This window comes from Zingiber officinale, chromosome 8A (assembly GCF_018446385.1).
Source record: "Zingiber officinale cultivar Zhangliang chromosome 8A, Zo_v1.1, whole genome shotgun sequence".
Lineage (NCBI taxonomy): Eukaryota > Viridiplantae > Streptophyta > Magnoliopsida > Zingiberales > Zingiberaceae > Zingiber > Zingiber officinale.
The window spans coordinates 9,511,535-9,531,046 of NC_056000.1; the positions used below are offsets into that span (position 1 = coordinate 9,511,535).

The window sequence follows — 19,512 nt, forward strand, 5'->3', positions numbered from 1 at the left end:
TTACTTATTCTTATGATTGTAATGTGGTGTGTTGTTGCCTGTTTTAATTGGTATGGGTCAGAAAGACCATAATACTAAATCAAATTCTGTGTGCCTTTTGAGAGTTGCAGTAATTCTTATGGTCCCATGGTTACCTTGACAGATTGCTACAAGCTAACATGTAATATTGTCCCTCCAACCTGGATAATTTCCTTTATCTTTCTTGCAGATGATTGACGATCAAGACTTGGGATTCTTTGCCAATTTTCTTGGCATCTTTATATTTGTTTTGGTAATCGCTTATCACTATGTAGTGGCAGACCCAAAGTATGAAGGAAACTAGTGATTTGAGGTAAAGGTCCAATTTCCTTGCCATTGCTGCTGTCGTTGTTTTTGTAATCATTTATCAATATGTAATGGCATACCAAAACGTGAAGGAAACTAGTGCTAGAGGTAATGGTGTTTTAAGACTTACTAGTATTTCTATGGTACTTGTACTTAAATGACAGTCTTCACAAGAATGATTTATATTTTGCTATGGTTATAACTTATAAATGTCTTTTTGAGACAACCTTGCAAGAATTTGTCATCTGCTTCATAATGAGAAACAACAAGCTTTTTGTCAACTTTTGATCATTACTCGATGAATACTTATCTTGTCAGCATCAACAGCAATAATTTTTCATTTACATGTTTAGCATTATGTAAAGCACATGAAGTATCTATGATGCATAGAAACATATCAAGAAACCTTTGGTGACACCTTTACCCGCCACTGCACATTACCTCCTAATTGTGCATGCTTGTCGTTTCCCTGCTGCTTCATGATCCTGCAAGTAAAGTTGGTCTTGTTGGACCTGTTTCATCATTGCCGCATGCACAACACCTTGATGCAAGTTATCCACACTTTTGTGCTATGATTTGCCAAAGTCTCATTCAAATGAAGAGTTTATATATATATATATATAAACCCGTTTAGTCCAAACAATGTTTTGTATGTCCTGACATGCGTTTGATATCTATCTAGGCACTAGTGCTATGGTTCTCTCCTTTCAAGTTGGGTTGGTACGGGTAAATTAATTAATGATTTAGTTTGATTTTCAAACCACTCTTCTTGATATAGTTATTATCGTGCATTTTTAAACTAGGAGTTTGATAGGGTGTCTGACTCACTTCCGCACCTCATTTCCATGATTGAGATAAATTGGGATGTACGGAAATGATCCAGGTGCCCCGAGTGAGTCGGGGCACCCTATCAACTCTTTATTAAACTATATCTTAGCATTTTCTTTAGGTCACACTTTTCTTCGATGCTCATTGATTCTTGAATTAATCCAGTTAATCGTATTCTACTTCCAAAATATTGGTCCATGTCAATAGAGTTAGCATCTGATAAGATGCTCCAAAACATTGTACACCAAGAAGATGCAGTCCCTGAATCATTATTGCCTCCCGAACGCCAACAAAAGTTTCACCTCCCAGTCAATTTTATGAAGCAGGACCGGGGCTCTTTCGCTCTATTCACAACAGACCTTCCCCATAGCTTTGCTGTAACTAGCTATTATATTGGTATAGTTCGTATTTACATGTGTGGTATTGTTGTAATAGAGTATACGGTTGATTTAATGCATAACTCGACTCTCCATGCAAAAGTCCATTGTGTGGGGGCGAAGCCCTTCTTAATTTACCTTCGTTTCAATAGCATAGGAAAGTCCTGCAGGAATTATCCGTAGTTATAGAAAAATAAAAAAATGTTGCATCATTCTTTAACAAATTTAAACATGTTAAATAGTTAATTTTAAATATTTCGTTTTGTTTATTTATTTATTTTATAAAAAATCAAACAATTAGGCACGCAGAAATTTACCTCGTCCAACCAAACACTCGCACTTGTGTGATGAAAAGACAAAAGGAGGGTTTGAGTTGAGCATAAGAATCTCGGTTCGAGCCACTGCTTAATCCAGAACAGAAGTTGTCGAATGCCCCTATCTGTAACAAGCTAAGAATAATATTTTTTTTCATCGAATTTGAAGAGTTCTATCACCAATTTGAATAAAGAAACGACACCCCTGAAGATGATAACTTATATCACCTGATCTTATTTTTATTGTTTCATTTAAAATCATCTTAACTCACCCAAACTTTTTATCCACTCAAATGGCTTTGCAAAAAAACACATAATCAAGCAATCTAACATTTAACTCAACCAAATAAACAGTATGGACCAAATTGAAACTAATCCCACATAAACTTTAAACATCAACTGTGGTGGTAGTCATTCGACTCGGTGGGGTTGCACTACTCCAGGCATTACGCATAGTAGCATGGATTCCCATTCCTCACTCCTTCCTAAGTTTATTACAAAGAACTTTTGGCTTTCTTCCTCTCTTTCCATGGCGACCAAGAAAGGTGCATGGTGATGGTGGGTGCATTTAATTTTCCTACTCTCTTTCCCCCTCTCTTTTTTTTTTGTAAAAGAAAAAATTATAATAATAATAAGATGTGGTGTCTCTGTTGGAGAATCCACAAACCATGCTTGCAAAGCTTGAAGGAGTGTGCGTCCTTTGTTTGCGTGCACACCGTAGGGCCCTCCCTTCAAGTCTCCTCCATTATGAATCCTTCAACCGCACAAACATTGTCGCTGTTGTATGAAAAAGCATTGTTAATGTTTGTGCTGCGGTTGACTTGGTATACAAATCCAAATGAACCAGCCATCAATCTGAAGTCTTCTAAACTGTCGATCCTCCACACGACACATGTTCCTTGACCTATGACCACACTAACCATGATTAGCATGGCCTTAATTATGCCACAAAACCCCCACTTTACCTAAAGCAACAAAAGAACTACCCTCCCGAATATAATCCTCATCCCTTAACCCAAAAGCAGGGCACATATACCCCACGCTACTTAACGAGTGGACCGCAGGAGAGCCCTTCCCTTAATCCCTCTTTCCTTTTGTTCCCTCAACCCTAAGCAAAGGCAGCATGACCCCGAAAGAAGACTTAAAGCTACTTTGTCCAATCCTTGAGGGATTAAACAAACTGTGAGCAAATCTTTCACCTTGAGACCTCAAGATTTGGTATCATAGCATGCTTTCTTAACATCCCTGGGTCTGTGTACATCTTTTGTTATAATATACGGTCAAGAACAAGGGCAAGAAAAAAAAAAATGCTTCATGACTAATAAAATGAACAATGGGCAAGAAGAATATACGGCTTTTCTTAAAGTGCATTTAAAGTAGTGTTATTGACTTTTGAAACTTTTTTTGTTGTTGCTTAATGATCAATTTTTTTAATAATTTTTCTTAATTTATTTATGTTCATGCATCCTCACTTCCTTTGATGCTTTGTATCTTCTTGTGCCTCATATTCCTTCTTTTCTCGTTGTAAGTGGAAATCTGATGCAATATTAAATACGCATTAAAAAGAGAAAAAATATTTTATCAAAATATAATGTGAAACTAAATCACATTATGTTTGAAATTTTACAAAATGTAATAAAAAATGGAAGCCTACAATTATATATATATTTTGTTCATTTGGTAATGGGCAATTCTGCAATACAACAAAATGGCGAGGGTGGAATGGAACTATATCGTTCAAACTATGGTTCGTGGCAGCAAACTCAACTCGGGTCAATATATTCTTTGACAGCGTCGCATTTATGAAGCATTATGACCTCGAAGGGCAATTAATAATCAAGAACTACATCGCAGTACAATTAAGGTACTAGTAAATTGGCGTGACCAGTGAGGGTATTTTAGTCCGAAGAGTTCCATAAAGAGCCACGCCTCTGGGCTTTCTCCCCTCGTGATCGCTCGGTGCCCAAGAAGGAAAGATTCGTCCTCTCCCTCCCTCGCGATCGTTGCCTCGCTCGCTCGTGCTCTTACCTCCAGCGCGTGCGATTCGGTCTTTTTGGTGTCCGGCATCGACGCGGAGGGGTAAGATCCGTGGTGTTCCCCGAGGAATTGTGTTTTTCGTTAGTGTATGTTGGGCTACTTGAAGTTATCTCGGTTGTGGTTCTTGATTCAGTTTTCATCTGATAGGCGATTTTTGGAGTCTTGGGATTTGGTTTTTCTATGATATTGTATCATGCTTAAGATCGAGTCTTTATTCGCATTTTTCGTGGCATCATGTGTCTTGTTGCTTTGATTTGGGAGCTTCTAGTCTTCCGCTTTCTTTCTCCTTGAAGGGGTTCTCCCTTTGCCGGCTTTGCGCACATTAAAGTTACAACTCTTCGCAGTAGCTCATGCAACAAATCAACTTAGACTTCGGTTTCATTCCGGCAATTGCTTTCAGTGGAGATCTTTGTATGTGACTTGACGAGTCGCAGGAGCGCATTTGTTACCCGGAAGCTACTTCCAAGGTTATCTAGGTTCGACTGCATCTATCGGTTTTTTTTTTTTTGGGTAAAAAGAATTTATCAAACATTATCGGTTATATTGCTAGATTATGGAGTTTCAGTTGCAAGTTTACACCTTTTTTCCTTTTAAAGTTTTCGTTTACTTTTAGAAGAATTGATAACTCACTGTACTTCAGGACAGCCAATCTCATGTTTGGGCTTTGATATTGATTTTTGTTGTTGCAGGAATTCCAAGCTGTGAGAGGTGGAAAATTAAATTTTGGTGGTAAACGATTTAGAACAATATGCGGCGGCTGAGTCTATCTGCTGATGTTTACCGCAGAGTTATTTCTTTGAACTTGTATTGTAGGGTGATTCTGTAACTCATTTCTTCCTCCCATGGTTCTTTCCTTCTAACGTTCCCTCTCCTTTCTGGTTCTGGTATTAAAACTCCCTTTCTTTGGAATGCTCTCTTGAATTGGTTCTACTTTTCTGGTTCAGGCATCAAAGCTCTCTTTTATTTGAGATAGCAGCAACCCCAATGTTTTCTCATGCCTTGCGCTCCTCTTCCATCTTAATCTGTACTTTGCTTGTTTAGGTATCGTTTGTGTTTCGTTCATCTCGATTTCTTTGTGCTTTGTTGGTTTATTGGACTGGTTCGTATATTAGAGGAAAGAATTGTAGGAATGGTGTGTCAAGCAGCAACAAGAACCGCATTCCGAGCTTTGAAACATGAGAATGGAATCGCTGGTAGCACCACTATAATCATTAGGGTCATCGCTTGTTTCCAACCATTGCAAGATTGCCAGGTAAAATTGAAAACCCGCCATGGCCTGCTGTGGTATTGAGAACAGAAAAAAGCTATTTTCACTGGCTTGACTAATTTTTGCATTTTCAACAGGCTGAATACTTCCGCCACCTCCTGAAGCCTGTTACGTAAATTATTCTCTCGCTTGCAGTTTATCTTCAATCAAAATCTTGGTTTTCTTATCTTCTTCTTTTGGTAGAGTTTCGGGAATAATTTGGAATTACCATTTGCCTGAGGTAAAACATGAGTTTTTATTCGTTTTTGATCCATCTCGTCCATCATAGTTAATTCATGGATCTATTTAAATCAACTTATACTTGCTCTCAGGTGATTGATTTGGGTATTTGTTGATGGACCAAGAAAATAATACCCCCATCAATTCGCAGTGCCTACCGTGGCAATTTAGTAACATGGTATCTGCTAGAAATAATACACAATTTGCTACCATGCCTCAGGACTCCATTTCAATGCTCTCCTCTGCATTTGTTAATCCATCTGCTAGTCTCTTTCCAGTAACTTCTGCAATACCTTTCCCTGGTTTCTACACCTATACTTATATTCAGAAGACATCACCCCTCATTCCTCCGATTTCATCTCATGGAGTTCTTGAATTAGGCTCAAATAAAAGACACCTAGTTTTTGATCAGATAAGAGATGGAAGGAGCTTCATCTGTAACTCAGCTAGTGTCCCTGATCCATGCATCGACTCTGTGAACCCAGGTTTTGACCTGCAGGGAAACCCTGTAACAAGTGTAGCCAATGGACATGGAGCTGATGAGATGCGCGAAGACACAGAAGAAATTGATGCACTGTTATACTCAGATTCCGACTTCAATAATGGCGATGAAGAAACCAGCACAGGACATTCTCCAGCTGAGCCTGAGGTAGTGGAGAGGACTTTTTCTGAGGTAGCTAGCTCTATTCTTCCGGCAAAACGGCGGAGAATTGATGTGAATGATGAATTCGATGTATCACTGTTCAATACTGCTAGCTCACAAGTACTCCATTGCTCTGATATACTTACAGATCACAGGAACAAACAGGATGATAACAATTCTGCATCTAGCTGCTTTAAAGCAGTATATACTGATCAGAATGAAGAGAACAGGGTATTCAAAAGAGCTAAAATTCAGGAAACACTTGGCATACTGAGAAAGATCATCCCTGGTGGGAATTGCAAGGATGCAATTACAGTCCTGGATGAGGCCATCAACTATCTCAACTCACTTAAGCTGAAGGCTCAATTATTGGAAAGTTTTCCTTAGCATCGATATCTATATGAGCGTTTACCCTTCACATTAGTTGTAGCAATAGTGGCAGTATCACTTTGATGGAGCTACGCCCCTTAGGTGCTATGAGAAAGAGAGGAGAGTTAAGTGCATTTAGCTGCAAAATTCTAGTGACTGAAGACGCGAATCAAAACTCTGGAGGTTCGAAAGAATTTTGGGTTTTGATGGTGGGGGGCGCAGGATATATATATGATGGTCCAATAAGCCAAGGCTGTGCTTTAATGTTTGTTTGTGTGAGGGAGGATTCCAAATTGTCGCAAAGCTTATTTTGACCAAAAGGAAATGATGGGTTATGCTAGGAGTGCGCGTGTGGGATGGGTCTACAGAAGGCATGGGCCTATAGAAGGCAGGCCACCACGTACCAGTTATGTTTTGTGGTGATTGTAACTTTATCTCAGTCAGTGGGCTGGTTTAGACAGTAGAATAGAAATGCAGTGAAAGAATGATGTCTGGTTATGCAGTGCGACTTTAATGATTTTCTGTGAGTTATTGAGGATGGGTTGCTTTTTGTTAAAATGGTGGAGGCAGGTTCACTCATTATTTTTACCTTCTACGGGTCATTGTTGGAATATTTTCGAAGAAAAGGTATTTGGTTGGATGATGAGTGGAGATGGATGTGTGGTCCGCTGATTGGTTCCTTTTTCACTAGTGGATGTCGCTGTCCTGTTGGAAGTTCTGGTTCTGGTCAGCTAGTTCTACGGCAAATTTCTGAGTGCTCTGGGAAATGACTTTTTGAGGGCGTGGTCTCTGTGGATCTCCTGTTACATCCTCTAGTCTCGAACCCTTGGTTTGTTTTTTCCCCCTTAGTGGTCATTGTCGACTGTCTCAACCCATGAGCGTTTCTTACCAGGACTCGAGGTAATCATGCCACATATTGTTGGGTGTTGGCCGTGGTCTCTCACCAGCTTTAGCAGTCATCTTATCAGCTCGAGCTGTTACCAGCTCTTCTTTCATATGACCTTTCTGTTGGCATCTCCCTGGATGAAGACATGTATTGGCCTTCAGTCATTTGCGGTCATGGGTCTTTGCATATGGTTTGTTGCATGATAATTGTTATCAAGGAAAAGAACGGTTTGTGACTTTCAGTTTGTATTGAATCTTTAGCAAAAAAGATTCTTCATGCTTCCTGCGATGGCAAGCAAATATTTTTAGTTTATGTTCTGCATGAATTGTGAATTATGGGATCCTTCCTACAAGGTCTAAATAAAATGTTTTTAGGAGCATTTCTGTAAATACATTTTATTTTTTTATTTAAATATATTTTAATACATTAATTTATCAATTCTATTAAAAATTTAAAAAAGGTAATATAGCTTTCGTGTGTTAAATAATGTTTTATTCTCAATAAAAAACATTCAAGCTTTATTATTTTTTTTTTAAAAAATGAATAAGCTTATTAAAAAAATTGAATAGATTTAAACATCAGCAAGCTTGCGGTGTTTGATAAGGTGTCATGAACAGTATGGAGTCGAATTCATTGGCGACACAGCCTGGTTTTTCGTCAGCTCCACGACTGTGCCAACGCATTAGTTAATTTTAATTTAATTAAATTAACAGAGGCGAAATGTCTGATTGAGGTGGGGTGGCATTCGAATCATAAATCTCCAGATGTTGTCACTCTATTGCCCGTGCATTGTCAGCCAAGAAGCCTACAAATAAATTAAGACAACCGTCATCGCGCTGCTTCCAACCGAGCACAAATGTATCGTGTGTTTTTTTTTTTCAATTATATAATTATATTGCTCTGGAAAGCCAAATCTATGAGTTGTCTCAATGCAACTTCGAAGAAGATTTTTGTCCAGGAATCTATTCTTATCGCATCCCATAAATCTCCAATTGCCGCACTCTTAAATTAGTCCTTTTTCTTTTCCAAACAAAAGAAATGAAGTTTAATTTTCGAAAGTGTTTAACTGACTCTAATCTTATGGGCTCCAAGCTCATCGACAGCAGAAATGCAGAATAATCCTTGTTATTTTTTTAAAATGGCATGCAAAATGTTAAACTAGAGAGAGATTTAGACTTTGACACGTCTTTAAAATAATTGTTCTTATTTTAATTCTCAACTTAAAAGGCGAACCTCAACTAGTCTAGGATTGACAATATTTTTTTTTTTTAAAAAAATGATCTACTAAAAAATTAGGCACTTTTGAGTTTGTTGTAGTTAATTTTGTTCGCCACAAACAAGCCATTTGATTCCACCCGAATCTCAATCTCCTAGTTTATTTATTTTTTTCCTTCCTTTAAAAATAAAAGGCAAATTCTTCTACTTCGCAAAATCAATAATCCACAAACTTGGCCAAAAATTCCAGTCTCCCATCTCTGAAAGCTACCTCCCCTTGAAGTCCCAATGAAGAATGGCCAGATAATCCACCCCCATCCCTCTCTTCCTCTCTTTTCATCCTTTCCCCTGCCTCCTCTGTTCCTCTCCAAGCAACAAAAAGATCAGATTTTCAACTCTTCTCCGCTTCCAAGATCGGATTTTTAACTAAATTTCCTGATCTTTCACGGATGGCGAGCAAGGGAGGGCCGTCTTCTCCGGCGCCGGCACAGCCACCGGCGGTCTGCTGCATGTGCGGTGATCAGGGGTTGACCCAGGAGCTTTTCCGGTGCAAGCTCTGCCTCGTGAGGTCGCAGCACAGGTACTCTACGTCTGCCTTCTAATATTTCTGGCGAGTTCATGTTTTTATCATATCAAAAACATAATTAAATAGAATAAAACCGGATCAAACGAACAAGATTGGATTTTTTTTCCGCACCATTAGTCAGATCCATCTGCAAGATCGTATTCATTTGCCGATCCAAGAATCTCTGCTTAGCAATACAGTAGTTTTACTGTCTGCCGACATATCTTGATCTAGTAATTAATTTAATTACGATGTGGATCCAATTTAATGTTTTAAGATATAATTTGTAATTCTATTCCTCGCCACGAAAAAAGATATGATTCCCAACTCGTTGTTAGTCCTCTAATGAGAGAGAGAGAGAGAGAGAGAGAGAGAGAGATTCTTGTGGTTATCTTGAGGATACATGGACAATACTTCAGAGAACATATATTTGCTCCATATATAATTAATATTATTAAATAAAAGAAAAAAAAAAGGTGCAATTGATAGGCAATTCCTTATTCCATTGCTCAATCTCTTGGAATAAAAAACTGCAATATTAGAAAACTACATCTAATATTACTTTCTTTTTCTTTCCCTATTAATGCCTTAATTTAAATACATGCATGAAGACTAAATTTTTAACAAATTATTTATACGCATAATTTTTTTTTTCTATTGAGTTTAGTTCTCGTATTAATTTATAAGCCATACATATGACATGCACGTTTACATGCTACATAAATTATCATCAATAAGGTAGGTGATACCTTCGTCACATGCTTGTTTTCGGCTATCATATTAATGTTGTATTAATATGTTCATTTATAACAAGCTTATTAATTAAAGCTTATTTCCAAGATTAGATGTTGTATTTTAAAACTTTAACTATTAAAGATAATAATGATGATTTATTCACAATGACCTCATGAATTAGTACTTGATCAGACCTATTTTTTGTATTGGCAGATACTGTAGTAATCTGTACCCTAAAGTCGAATTTTACCGACTTTGCAATTGGTGTTTGAGAGAAGAAGAATCAAATTCTTCGACCAAAGAAATTAACAAAGGATATTCTGGCATTAAAAATAATGCCATCCCTTTCTCCTCCAACAACAACAACATCCATGTTGATAATGTCAATTTAGATGTTAACAATAACAACACAAGCACTACTACTAATACTAGCAGTCCTAGCTCGGGTTTTAAGCTTCATCGAGTTCCTTTCACATCGCAACTCGATAATCCAGTCAAGAAACCAAGGATGTTGGATAGGTCGGCCTCCGATGTCACTGATCACCGAGTCCGGTCGCCAAGAGAGATCTCCCCTAAATTGGGCAAGGCAAGACAAGTCTTCAAGGGCAAAGTAAGAAGGTATAAGCTTTTAGAAGAGGTCTCTAGTTAATGTAAAAAAAAAGAGAGAGTCTGTGTAGACTCATTATAGTATTATATATGTATGTTGCAATGCTCTAAGATTTATAATTTTATTTCATCAACATTAATTATATGTAATGAATATGTTATAGGATTTCTTGATAGTATATCTAAACTTCAAAGCATGTTGTTTGGTTTTATATATATATAATTCGCATTATAACTACTCAAATTATGTCCTCGAATTTTTTAGGATAGAGATTATTACACATTTTAATTTATCTTCAATTATTTTTAAATTTATATTAATAATATTATTTTGTATTTATTGATATTCTTTATTTTTTTTTGTTAAATATGACATCTGAATAATTCACATCTTTATGGATAATCAATATATATAAATATGTGTAATCTTTAAGAATAAAATTAATGAAAATATTTTTTATGAAAATTAATAAAATAAATAATGAGGCCTTTTCATTTCATCAATAAAAACATATCAAATAAATTGATTTTTTTTATCATTATTTACAAAATAGCAAAAAAATGAAAATAGGCTGTGCTGAACATCAATTTTTACACATAAGTTTGTGATTTTTATTGTAATTTTAAATAAAGTATTTTTATGTCCTTTCAAATTTAAATTAATTTTGAAATATGTATATCACATTATGAGAAACAAATCCTAAGCAAAATTTGTAAAAACAAGGCAAACAAAAAACATATAAAAATCTACAATTGTGGAATAAACGTATTTTTGGAGTAAAAAAATTTTAGAGTGCTATTTTGATATTTCTAATAATTTTTAAAATAATAATTAAAAAAATGCGCACTTATAATTTTTACTTATATATATATATTTTAAAGTGTATCCGCATGGGGACAACCTAAAATAGACCATCTACGATATCTTTTGGATTAGTTGCATGTCGCGATCGAATTTATAACACCGGGCAGGTTACGATTGCCGACTTATGACAACCGTTATACATTCGTGCCGTTCTAAATATGTAACAGAAACGCGTCTTCTACATCGCTGGCGATCCCGCGTCCGCAAACACGTGTCGTTGAGAGGTTTCTCTCCAACACAAGTGTACATTCTTTTACTACAACTACAAATCTAAACCGTAGAAGCAAGGTATATCAAACATCCCAACCCGAATCTGTCACTTACCCATCTGGCGGTTGAGATGTTAATGCGGGAAATTTGACGGTAGATATGGACCTTGTAAGATTTTATTTACATATTTAATTTTATTTGGGACGGTTGACCAACCTCTTCACGAAGTAAGAACACACTGATACCGGCGCGGGGGCGGCGAGGAGTCGAAGCGCTTCACCAAAAATGGATTCCTCCGCCGATCGCGCCGAGGATAAGAGATCTGAAGGCGAGCGATCTACCGAGTACGCCCCCTACCCCACGCTCACCGCTGAGGACGTCGCGCCTCCGCCTCCGCCCTCGGTCGTGGCTGATCCTCGCGATGCCACCTCCATGCCGGCGGAGTCTAATCCCTATATCACCTCTTCTCCTGTTAGCAAGAGTATGCGTACACTTGTTCTCCTTGCACGGGCCTGTGTTTTTTTTTTTATTCCTTTTATCCGGTTTCTTCCTTGTTTAATCCGCACCATTGGACTTATTTGGGGGTTGGTTTCTAATACCCAAATTTTTGATTCTTTTCGGTTGGGATTAATAGGTACGATGGATACAGTGAGGGAAGCTCTGGGGAATTTTGGGAAGAGGGTCAGCGACGCAGCGAAGAAGACTGAGGGCCTCGCTGGGGATGTTTGGCAGCACTGTGAGTGCATCATCTATCTTGATTATGTGTAAAAGATGCATTTTTATGGTTTGCAGCAATTGTTAAGTTATATCTTACTTGCCTTTTGATATTTACTTAGATTGAGTGAAGATCTAATTTTTCTCTTGGCAAATTTTTGCCCGGGGGAACCGAATCCTCTGACATATCGTCAAGTCAAGATCACTGCAGTTCTTATCTTCCTTGTCTTCGCAGTGAGTTCATCCCCATAAACTCATCCCTTAGACCATCTCCAACCCATAACACTTTAGTTCCAAACACTATTTCAGCTCCAGCCCATCCACACCATATCACACCAAAAAGGAATATTCTCAGAATCAATATCACGGTGAAGATCAAGAATCTCATAATCCTATGAATATTTTCAGATAATTTCATAATTATTTTAGCAGAATGGGGAGTGATCTTCCCGAATATTAGTATTATAATATTATTTAAGTCATTTTAAGTTTATGTGTGCTTTCTTAGTATCGTTTTTATTTGTTTTTGTTTGTTAAGTTTAGTTACTCATGTTTTTAAGTTTATATTAGTAATATTTTGATTTAGTGTTGTTATTATTTTTATTTTGTATGCCAGAGTAATGGGTAATGTATTTTATATTTATGCATATCAAAAAGTTTAATATTTTATTGTATTTTTTTAATGAAATTAGTGATATATTTTATAAATGTAATTATAATTAAAATATATTAAATAAATAAAAAATAATAATTTTAATAAATTAAAACTATACAAATATACATAATTTAAATATGCTACTAAATACACTTAATTTAAATTTATAATAAATAATAATTACATTTAATAACATTTAAATATCCTATAAGTAAAGACAAAGAAAATAATAATTACAAATTAATTACATTTGATTTTATTAATTATATAATAAAATTAAAAAATAAAAACCCTCTCCCACACCAAATATGGTGATGGTGTTGCACTATTCACCACACCATATTTGATGTGGAATTTGGTGTATGGATTGGAGTATTTTAGTGCTAACGTTTAATTTTAAAATGAGCTTTTTTTTAGCCAAGCTCGAGCCGAACTTGAGCTATTTAATTTTATTACGAGCCAAACTCGAGCTTAAGAACTAAAGCTCGAATCGAACTCAAGCCGAGCTCAAGCATAGGGATAACGAACCGAGCCCGAGCTCGATTCTCTTACTGTTTGGCTCAGCTCGACTCGTTTACAACCCTAGCTTTTGAATAGGTTTGTGAAATGAAAAAGCTGAATAAAAAATTTTTAACCATTGTGGATACAAGATTTGAAGTTTATAGTTCAAGAGCAGTAGTGAAATTTCAAAGCTGTTTTTTTTTTCTTGAAATTGATGTAATATGTATGTAGCCATGCAATTACATGTTATGAATGGGACCACATAAAAATCATTTAGAGTTCTAGCTATTGGAGATGTTGCAATAGGTTTTTAGAATGTTGATGTGGCATATTGGGATCATAAAAAAAAACTTTTGTAGAACTCTAACCATTGGAGGTGCCCTTAAACTACAAACCTCACCTCTACAATGATTCAAACATTTTTATTCAGCTTTTTTGATTCAACAAAGATCTCACAAATCTTAGGGCATCTCCAATAGTTAGAGTTCTCCAAAAACTTTTTTTATGATCGCAATATGCCACATCAACATTCTAAAAGCCTATTGAAACATCTCCAATAGTTAGAGCTCTAAATATTTTGTGTAGTCAAATTCATAACATGTAATTGCATGACTACATGCATATTACATCAATTTCAAGAAAAAAAAGAAGCTTTGAAATTTCACTAAACTTCAAACCTTGTACGCACAATGGTTAGAATTTTTTTGCTCAACTTTCTCATTTCACAAACCTCTTTAAAAACCTTGTATTGGAGATGCTCTAATATTGGAGATGCCCTAAGGATAGCTTTAAAGTTGCCGTTGCAATCACTCTAATGTGTCAATTCGAGAAAGATAGTGGAAGCTATAAGACTGACATGCTCTGACACATTTACTCGGATTTAATTCAAATCTAGTTGAAAAAATGCTGGCAGAAGCAGAAGAGACTTCATTGATGCCTCGTCTAGGCGGCATTACCTTTCATGGCTAGTACCTCCCCGCCACTTTGCAAGATGTGATAGGCATCCTCAAATCATAGTTTTGTGCCTCGGCCAAATCGCAAGATGTGGAATAATAAATGCACAATTTACCAAAATTAAAGTCAATTAACAGAGAAGAAAAGATAGATCCGGAAAGACAAAAGACCTGTTAACAAAATTAACCCATTCTATTTAACGCGGAGACAGTGGGAAATTCATTCGTTTTAATGTAGAAGGAAAATATTATGAGCTAACAAGTTCTTTCTAAATTCATTTGTCTATGTTTCAGTTGTTCTAGTTGGTCGTGGAATGGCTTTTATTGGATCATGTTTGAACAATAATATGCATATATTTTTTTTCTCTTATTCCAGTGAAGACGGGCCCTAGTGTCGCTAATGTAGCAATGGGAAGGGTTGGGCAGATATCCAAAGTCATAGCTGAAGGAGGTTATGAACAAGTTTTCGTACAATCTTTTGAAGTTCTTCCAGAAGAAAAACTGAAAAAGACGTATGCTTGCTACTTGTCAACATCCGCCGGCCCTGTTATGGGAGTTTTATATCTCTCAACTGCCAAACTTGCATTCTGCAGTGACAATCCTCTCTCATATAAAGTTGGAGATAAAACTGAATGGAGCTATTATAAGGTGCCCTGATCTTCTCTCTTGATTTAAGGCAGATTGTTAGTTTTTCTGCGGAAATGCTGAAGTTGCCTTTTCTTTTGTCAAACATTTTCATCAATTGATCAAGTTCACAGCATGCATTGTGAGGTCTTAAGTCCATGTCACCGTGTAACGATCTGTCAAAATGTGGAGAAGTGCAACCACATTAACTTGTGGCAAATGAGGAAGATCTGGCTTGTGGCTTCAGTGTGTTGGACTAATAAACAAGCATTATAAGCTTAGATGAATAATTTAGTGTTAACTGTGGGGTTAAGCAATTTGGGCTGGTGGTCGGGGTTGACAAGTTAATGTTTCATCATTCTCCTATCCTCCTTGTTGTCAAAGAATACCTCTTTTTTACCAATATATGGCGCAAATGTGGTTGCCATGCCGATAGGGTTTTATTGTATCAATGGAGATGATGCATATCTCAGCTGGTACCATTTGGAACCGACTGAAAGAGCACATCGCCTTGTGAATCAACCTTTGGTTTCATTTGTTGGACACAAAGTGAAGATAAAACACTATAAAAACAGTGGAACGAGAGAGAGGGGAAGAAGCACCAATCTGTGCAACAGCAGCAACAACAAACAATGATGCTAAAGTTGAAAATAACGTGATATATCCATATCTTGTAGCTATGGGTGTTTCGGTTTCAATTATGCTAGTTTAAGCTCAACTATTAGGAATGAAGCGAGTTAAATGTATGGACATGTGAAGAAATTAATTTCAATACTAGATATCATGGATCATGGGCGGATTGTGGGAGTATTATTTAATATGGACTTTTGAAAATTATGGGGTTGATATCATTAGGATTCTATGAGAAATAACATTTTCACACACTCATATTGATATTAATTAAGTATAATCATTACTTGGGATGCTTATATGTGGTGGTTACGAGCTAAATAGAAGTGAATTATAGCACACTTTGAAGCGTGTTGAGCTTTGTCTGGCATGATATTAAAATTGTTTCATCCCAATTAGAAAAGGAAAGTCCAACATAGAGTGGTAATTTAAATCTTAGTCGACTCGAGCATAATCTCAATTCTCTAGACACCAAAATTGGTAGGGATTTATTTTTACTATCTATTCCAAGTTCTGGCTTAGTCTTTTAACCTATCCTCTTAATTTCATGCTGATTGTGGTAAGCGAACTAAACATCCAGTTTGGTGTGATCTTGACAAAAATGAGTTGATTTATCGATCGAGACCTCGGGCATAACTGAGAAGTTTTACCTCCAGTAGTAAAACTGATAAAAATAAGTATGCTAAGGATCTAAACTTTTGCTGTTTCATGATATACACTGATAAACATTTGGTCTCAACTACTCTGAATTTGTTGGATCAGCAACCCTTCAGGATGTGAGTAGACATAACTCATTTGCTACAATGAGTTGAAATTTAATATTTATTTTGTTTGGAGTCCTGAACAAATAAAGAACTTGTGTCAAGATATCTAGAAATTGTTATCATGCATCTTGTTGGTCCATTTTGTGACATTACTATGAGTTCAGCCTGTCATTCTTAAAATACTGATTTTTTCCCCCTTTATCATGATGCCGATACAGGTAGCAGTTCCTGTTCATCAACTAAGATCAATTACTCCTGTAACAAGCACAGCAAATGCAGGAGAAAAGTACATCCAGGTCGTGTCCGTCGACAATCATGAGTTCTGGTTCATGGGTTTTGTCAACTACGACAGTGCCGTTAAAAATCTACAAGGAGCAGTGCAAAGTGGCCATTAACCAACCTTGCTGGTGTTAATGAAATCGGACTTGCACCTCGAATGATTGTCTCGATGCATGATTGTATGGTTTGAATAAGATTGCGTATTTAATTCAGCTGTTTGTATGTAGACAGTTTTCCACTTGTTGTCGTTGTGCCCCACCATGCATACGTATTTGCCCCAGATAGCTGAAAAGGATGGGAAGCTTTTGTCCAATTGTCATTTTATGTACGTAAATTATTAAACCGTTCAGTTGGACTGAAGCTTGTTTGTATATAAAGTAAATCGCCAACTTTAATCAGCAAATCTTCTTCCACAATCCGTCCGTTTGCAATGGCCATTGTGATTAACACGATTCATTAACAAAATAAAACAGCACACGATGCGTTTAACAACAAATTGGAAATAATTGAAGGACAGATTGGATAAGATGATTGGGACATCCAGCGAACCGAGATGGAATTGAATTCAAGACAGCGGCCGCTTCTTCGTCGTCGGCTTCAAGTCCACCACCAACCTATCGAGATCGGCGGTGGAGGAACCATCAGGACCGACAGCCTCCCTCGCCTTCCGCTTCCACTCCGCCGCCCTGCGCCTCAAGTCCTCGTCCTCCATCACCTCCCGCACGGACCGTTCCACCGCCTCCCGCGTCACCTCCCCACTAATCTCCACGCCTATACGCCACGTGGTGCACAGGAACCGGCAGTTCGTGTGCTGCTCCGCGAAGAACGGCCAGCATATCATGGGCCTGCCCTCGACCACACTCTCCAGCGTCGAGTTCCAGCCGCAATGCGACAGGAATGCTGCCGTCGCCGGGTGCGCCAAAACCCTCCGCTGGTCGCACCAACCCACCACCGAGCCCCGATCGCCCACTTTCGCCGCCAACTCCCCGACTATCGCCGCCGCACCGCCATCCCGCATCAGATCCGGCCGCACCGCCCACAGGAACCGGTGCCCGCTCCGCTCCAGGCCGCACGCGAACTCCGCCAGCTGCGACGTCGTGACCACCGTGATGCTCCCGAAGTTGACGTAGAGGACGGAGGCGGAGGGCTGGGCGTCCAGCCACCGGAGGCACTCCGCGTCCTCCTTCCAGAGGGAGGAGGAGACGGAGGAGGATGCGAGCGGGCCTATGGCGTAGAGGTTGGGGTACTTGGAGCGGATCGCGGCGAGCACCGGATCCTCTAGGGCGGCGAAGGTGTTGAAGATGAGACCCGCGCTGCGAGCGACGTCGACGATGGCACGGCGGACATTGAGATTGAGCAAGACGTCGGCTGGGTCGGTGGTACGGACGAAGGAAGGGAAGTCGCGGAGGCGGAGGTTTTCCAGGCCGGGGATCCAGTCGATGGGCGTGTCCAGGTAGCCGTTGCTCAACCAGCTTGCGTCTGCCAAATGCTTGCAAAATTATCAAGCAAACTCTCTCTCTCTCTCAAAAAAAACAAAAAATAAAAAATAAATTTTTTTAAAAAAGTCTATATATATTTTGGAAACTAGTTATTTTGTACCTTTGAGCGGCGTGTAGCCTCTGGCGACGAGGTCCGGAAATTGTAGGTAGCTCCAGCATCCGCAAGCGCTGTGCGTGACGAAGAAGAACACGGGCACGCCGAAGTCCTCGTCCACTGTGAACCCCATCCCGCTGTCGGAGACGATGCTCGTCACCGGCGGCGTGTGGGGCGCGCGGCCGAGGTGGGCCATGAGATCCCTGAAGGGGGCCAGGCAGGTGTAGCGCACGGACGAGCACAAAGCCAGGACGTCCTGCGTCTCGTCTCGCTGGTCCGGAGGCGGTTCGGGGAGGCCGTCGGGGATGGTCTCGACGCGGAAGGATGGGATGGCGGCGGCGTCCCAGCGGTGACCGCGGGCGCGCTCCATGCGGCGGGCGTTGTACTCCGTGAGGACGAAGGTGACGTGGAAGCCGCGGGCGAGGAGGAGGGTGGCCAGCCGCAGGAACGGGGTGATGTGGCCTTGCATCGGAAAGGGGACGAGAACGGCGTGGGGTTGTGGCTCGGCCACCGTCGGAGAAGCCATCGATTTTTAGATTCCAATCGCTACTGGCCGGCAGCGTCGTTCGCTATGATTAACATTTCAGTCGAGCACTGACACGTTATCTCTCACACAATTATCTGCTTATTAATGCGACAACAATCGAACCTTGACAGTTAAATGATCTTTCGAAGAGTTTTACTAAGAACGAACTCATAATTTATTTTTCAAATTGACATCTAATATTTTCTAATATCAAAATGTGGGATTGATCGACATAATAATTAATTAAAGAAGACGCAAGCTATTTGGCCAAAGATAAAAGGATCTTATTCCATCTAGAGATAGAGAAATACTTAAGGTTTTGTTTATTTGGAGAGACCAACCTTTCGAGTAAACGTTTTATTAGCAGGAAAGCCCGAAAGCCGTTCCCGTCCTGTCATGGGACATGCCAGCCGTCTCTCCTGCCTACGAACATAGTAAATTTTTATTAAGATTTAGCAAAAGTCATCTTTGTAAAATAAAATATAATCATTTTTGCCACCATCGATATCTTTATATAATAGTAAATCGGTAGATTGAACATGTCACTACTGTATGAAAAGATATTTTTTCTAGCTTCATCAGAAATATCGATCCTTATTTAATTGATAATTCTATCATTGACTTGATTCTATAATTATACCTTATAGTAATAACTCAGTCAAGTTATTAAAAATTTTAATAAATCAGATCTATAAAAATTTCTTATTTGTCATCAAGGATATATTGAAAAGTATTCACGATAATAATTTAAAAACTTAGGATCTCATGATTATACGTGAAAGAAAAAATCTTTATAAATTCACTAATTGTAAT

The 19,512-nt window shown here is 38.5% G+C and overlaps 5 protein-coding genes and 1 non-coding gene across 12 annotated transcripts; 4 read left to right on the forward strand and 2 right to left on the reverse strand.

The window, feature by feature from the left end:
* Positions 1-208: 208 nt before the first annotated feature.
* Positions 209-563, forward strand: LOC122012319 (dolichyl-diphosphooligosaccharide--protein glycosyltransferase subunit 4A-like). The gene has a single exon (XM_042568811.1). It carries the CDS (start codon positions 209-211, stop codon positions 320-322), a length of 114 nt encoding a protein of 37 aa, XP_042424745.1. The 3' UTR covers positions 323-563.
* A 3,225-nt stretch (positions 564-3,788) lies between these two features.
* Positions 3,789-7,694, forward strand: LOC122012321 (transcription factor SAC51-like). 7 transcript variants are annotated; one of them, XM_042568818.1, is made up of 7 exons: positions 3,795-3,922; positions 4,225-4,356; positions 4,570-4,667; positions 4,825-4,921; positions 5,008-5,132; positions 5,225-5,367; positions 5,459-7,694. In XM_042568818.1, the coding sequence occupies exon 7, from the start codon at positions 5,482-5,484 to the stop codon at positions 6,394-6,396; it is 915 nt and encodes a 304-aa protein (XP_042424752.1). In that variant the 5' UTR covers positions 3,795-3,922; positions 4,225-4,356; positions 4,570-4,667; positions 4,825-4,921; positions 5,008-5,132; positions 5,225-5,367; positions 5,459-5,481; the 3' UTR covers positions 6,397-7,694. The 7 variants fall into 7 exon arrangements, with proteins under 7 accessions (XP_042424753.1, XP_042424749.1, XP_042424751.1 ...); XM_042568814.1 differs by having other exon boundaries at positions 4,825-5,132; XM_042568819.1 differs by lacking the exon at positions 4,225-4,356 and having other exon boundaries at positions 3,789-3,922; positions 4,570-5,132; positions 5,459-6,039; positions 6,158-7,694.
* Positions 7,695-8,537: 843 nt separating this feature from the next.
* Positions 8,538-10,582, forward strand: LOC122007952. Its single transcript, XM_042563489.1, has 2 exons — positions 8,538-9,059; positions 9,993-10,582. The coding sequence occupies exons 1-2, from the start codon at positions 8,929-8,931 to the stop codon at positions 10,426-10,428; spliced, it is 567 nt and encodes a 188-aa protein (XP_042419423.1). The 5' UTR covers positions 8,538-8,928; the 3' UTR covers positions 10,429-10,582.
* Positions 10,583-11,685: 1,103 nt separating this feature from the next.
* LOC122012323 (GEM-like protein 1) lies at positions 11,686-16,893 on the forward strand. Its single transcript, XM_042568821.1, has 4 exons — positions 11,686-11,941; positions 12,095-12,196; positions 14,660-14,931; positions 16,520-16,893. The coding sequence occupies exons 1-4, from the start codon at positions 11,746-11,748 to the stop codon at positions 16,694-16,696; spliced, it is 747 nt and encodes a 248-aa protein (XP_042424755.1). The 5' UTR covers positions 11,686-11,745; the 3' UTR covers positions 16,697-16,893.
* Positions 16,894-17,017: 124 nt separating this feature from the next.
* Positions 17,018-18,764, reverse strand: LOC122012322 ((R)-mandelonitrile beta-glucosyltransferase-like). Its single transcript, XM_042568820.1, has 2 exons — positions 18,180-18,764; positions 17,018-18,059 (listed from the first exon to the last, which is right to left on the reverse strand). Exons 1-2 carry the CDS (start codon positions 18,697-18,699, stop codon positions 17,146-17,148), a joined length of 1,434 nt encoding a protein of 477 aa, XP_042424754.1. The 5' UTR covers positions 18,700-18,764; the 3' UTR covers positions 17,018-17,145.
* A 240-nt stretch (positions 18,765-19,004) lies between these two features.
* Positions 19,005-19,132, reverse strand: LOC122013208. Its single transcript, XR_006120531.1, has one exon. It is a non-coding gene; the product is annotated as a U6atac minor spliceosomal RNA (small nuclear RNA).
* Positions 19,133-19,512: the final 380 nt, after the last annotated feature.

Bases quoted from the DNA above. Each gene is read 5' to 3' on its own strand.
- LOC122012319 (XM_042568811.1), top strand. From the start codon at position 209: ATGATTGACGATCAAGACTTGGGATTCTTTGCCAATTTTCTTGGCATC.
- LOC122012321 (XM_042568815.1), top strand. From the start codon at position 5,482: ATGGACCAAGAAAATAATACCCCCATCAATTCGCAGTGCCTACCGTGG.
- LOC122007952 (XM_042563489.1), top strand. From the start codon at position 8,929: ATGGCGAGCAAGGGAGGGCCGTCTTCTCCGGCGCCGGCACAGCCACCG. The intron at 9,060-9,992 runs GTACTCTACGTC...TTGTATTGGCAG, and splicing joins CTCGTGAGGTCGCAGCACAG to ATACTGTAGTAATCTGTACC.
- LOC122012323 (XM_042568821.1), top strand. From the start codon at position 11,746: ATGGATTCCTCCGCCGATCGCGCCGAGGATAAGAGATCTGAAGGCGAG. The intron at 11,942-12,094 runs GTATGCGTACAC...TGGGATTAATAG, and splicing joins CTCTTCTCCTGTTAGCAAGA to GTACGATGGATACAGTGAGG. The intron at 14,932-16,519 runs GTGCCCTGATCT...ATGCCGATACAG, and splicing joins CTGAATGGAGCTATTATAAG to GTAGCAGTTCCTGTTCATCA.
- LOC122012322 (XM_042568820.1), bottom strand. From the start codon at position 18,699: ATGGCTTCTCCGACGGTGGCCGAGCCACAACCCCACGCCGTTCTCGTC. The intron at 18,060-18,179 runs GTACAAAATAAC...AGCATTTGGCAG, and splicing joins AGGCTACACGCCGCTCAAAG to ACGCAAGCTGGTTGAGCAAC.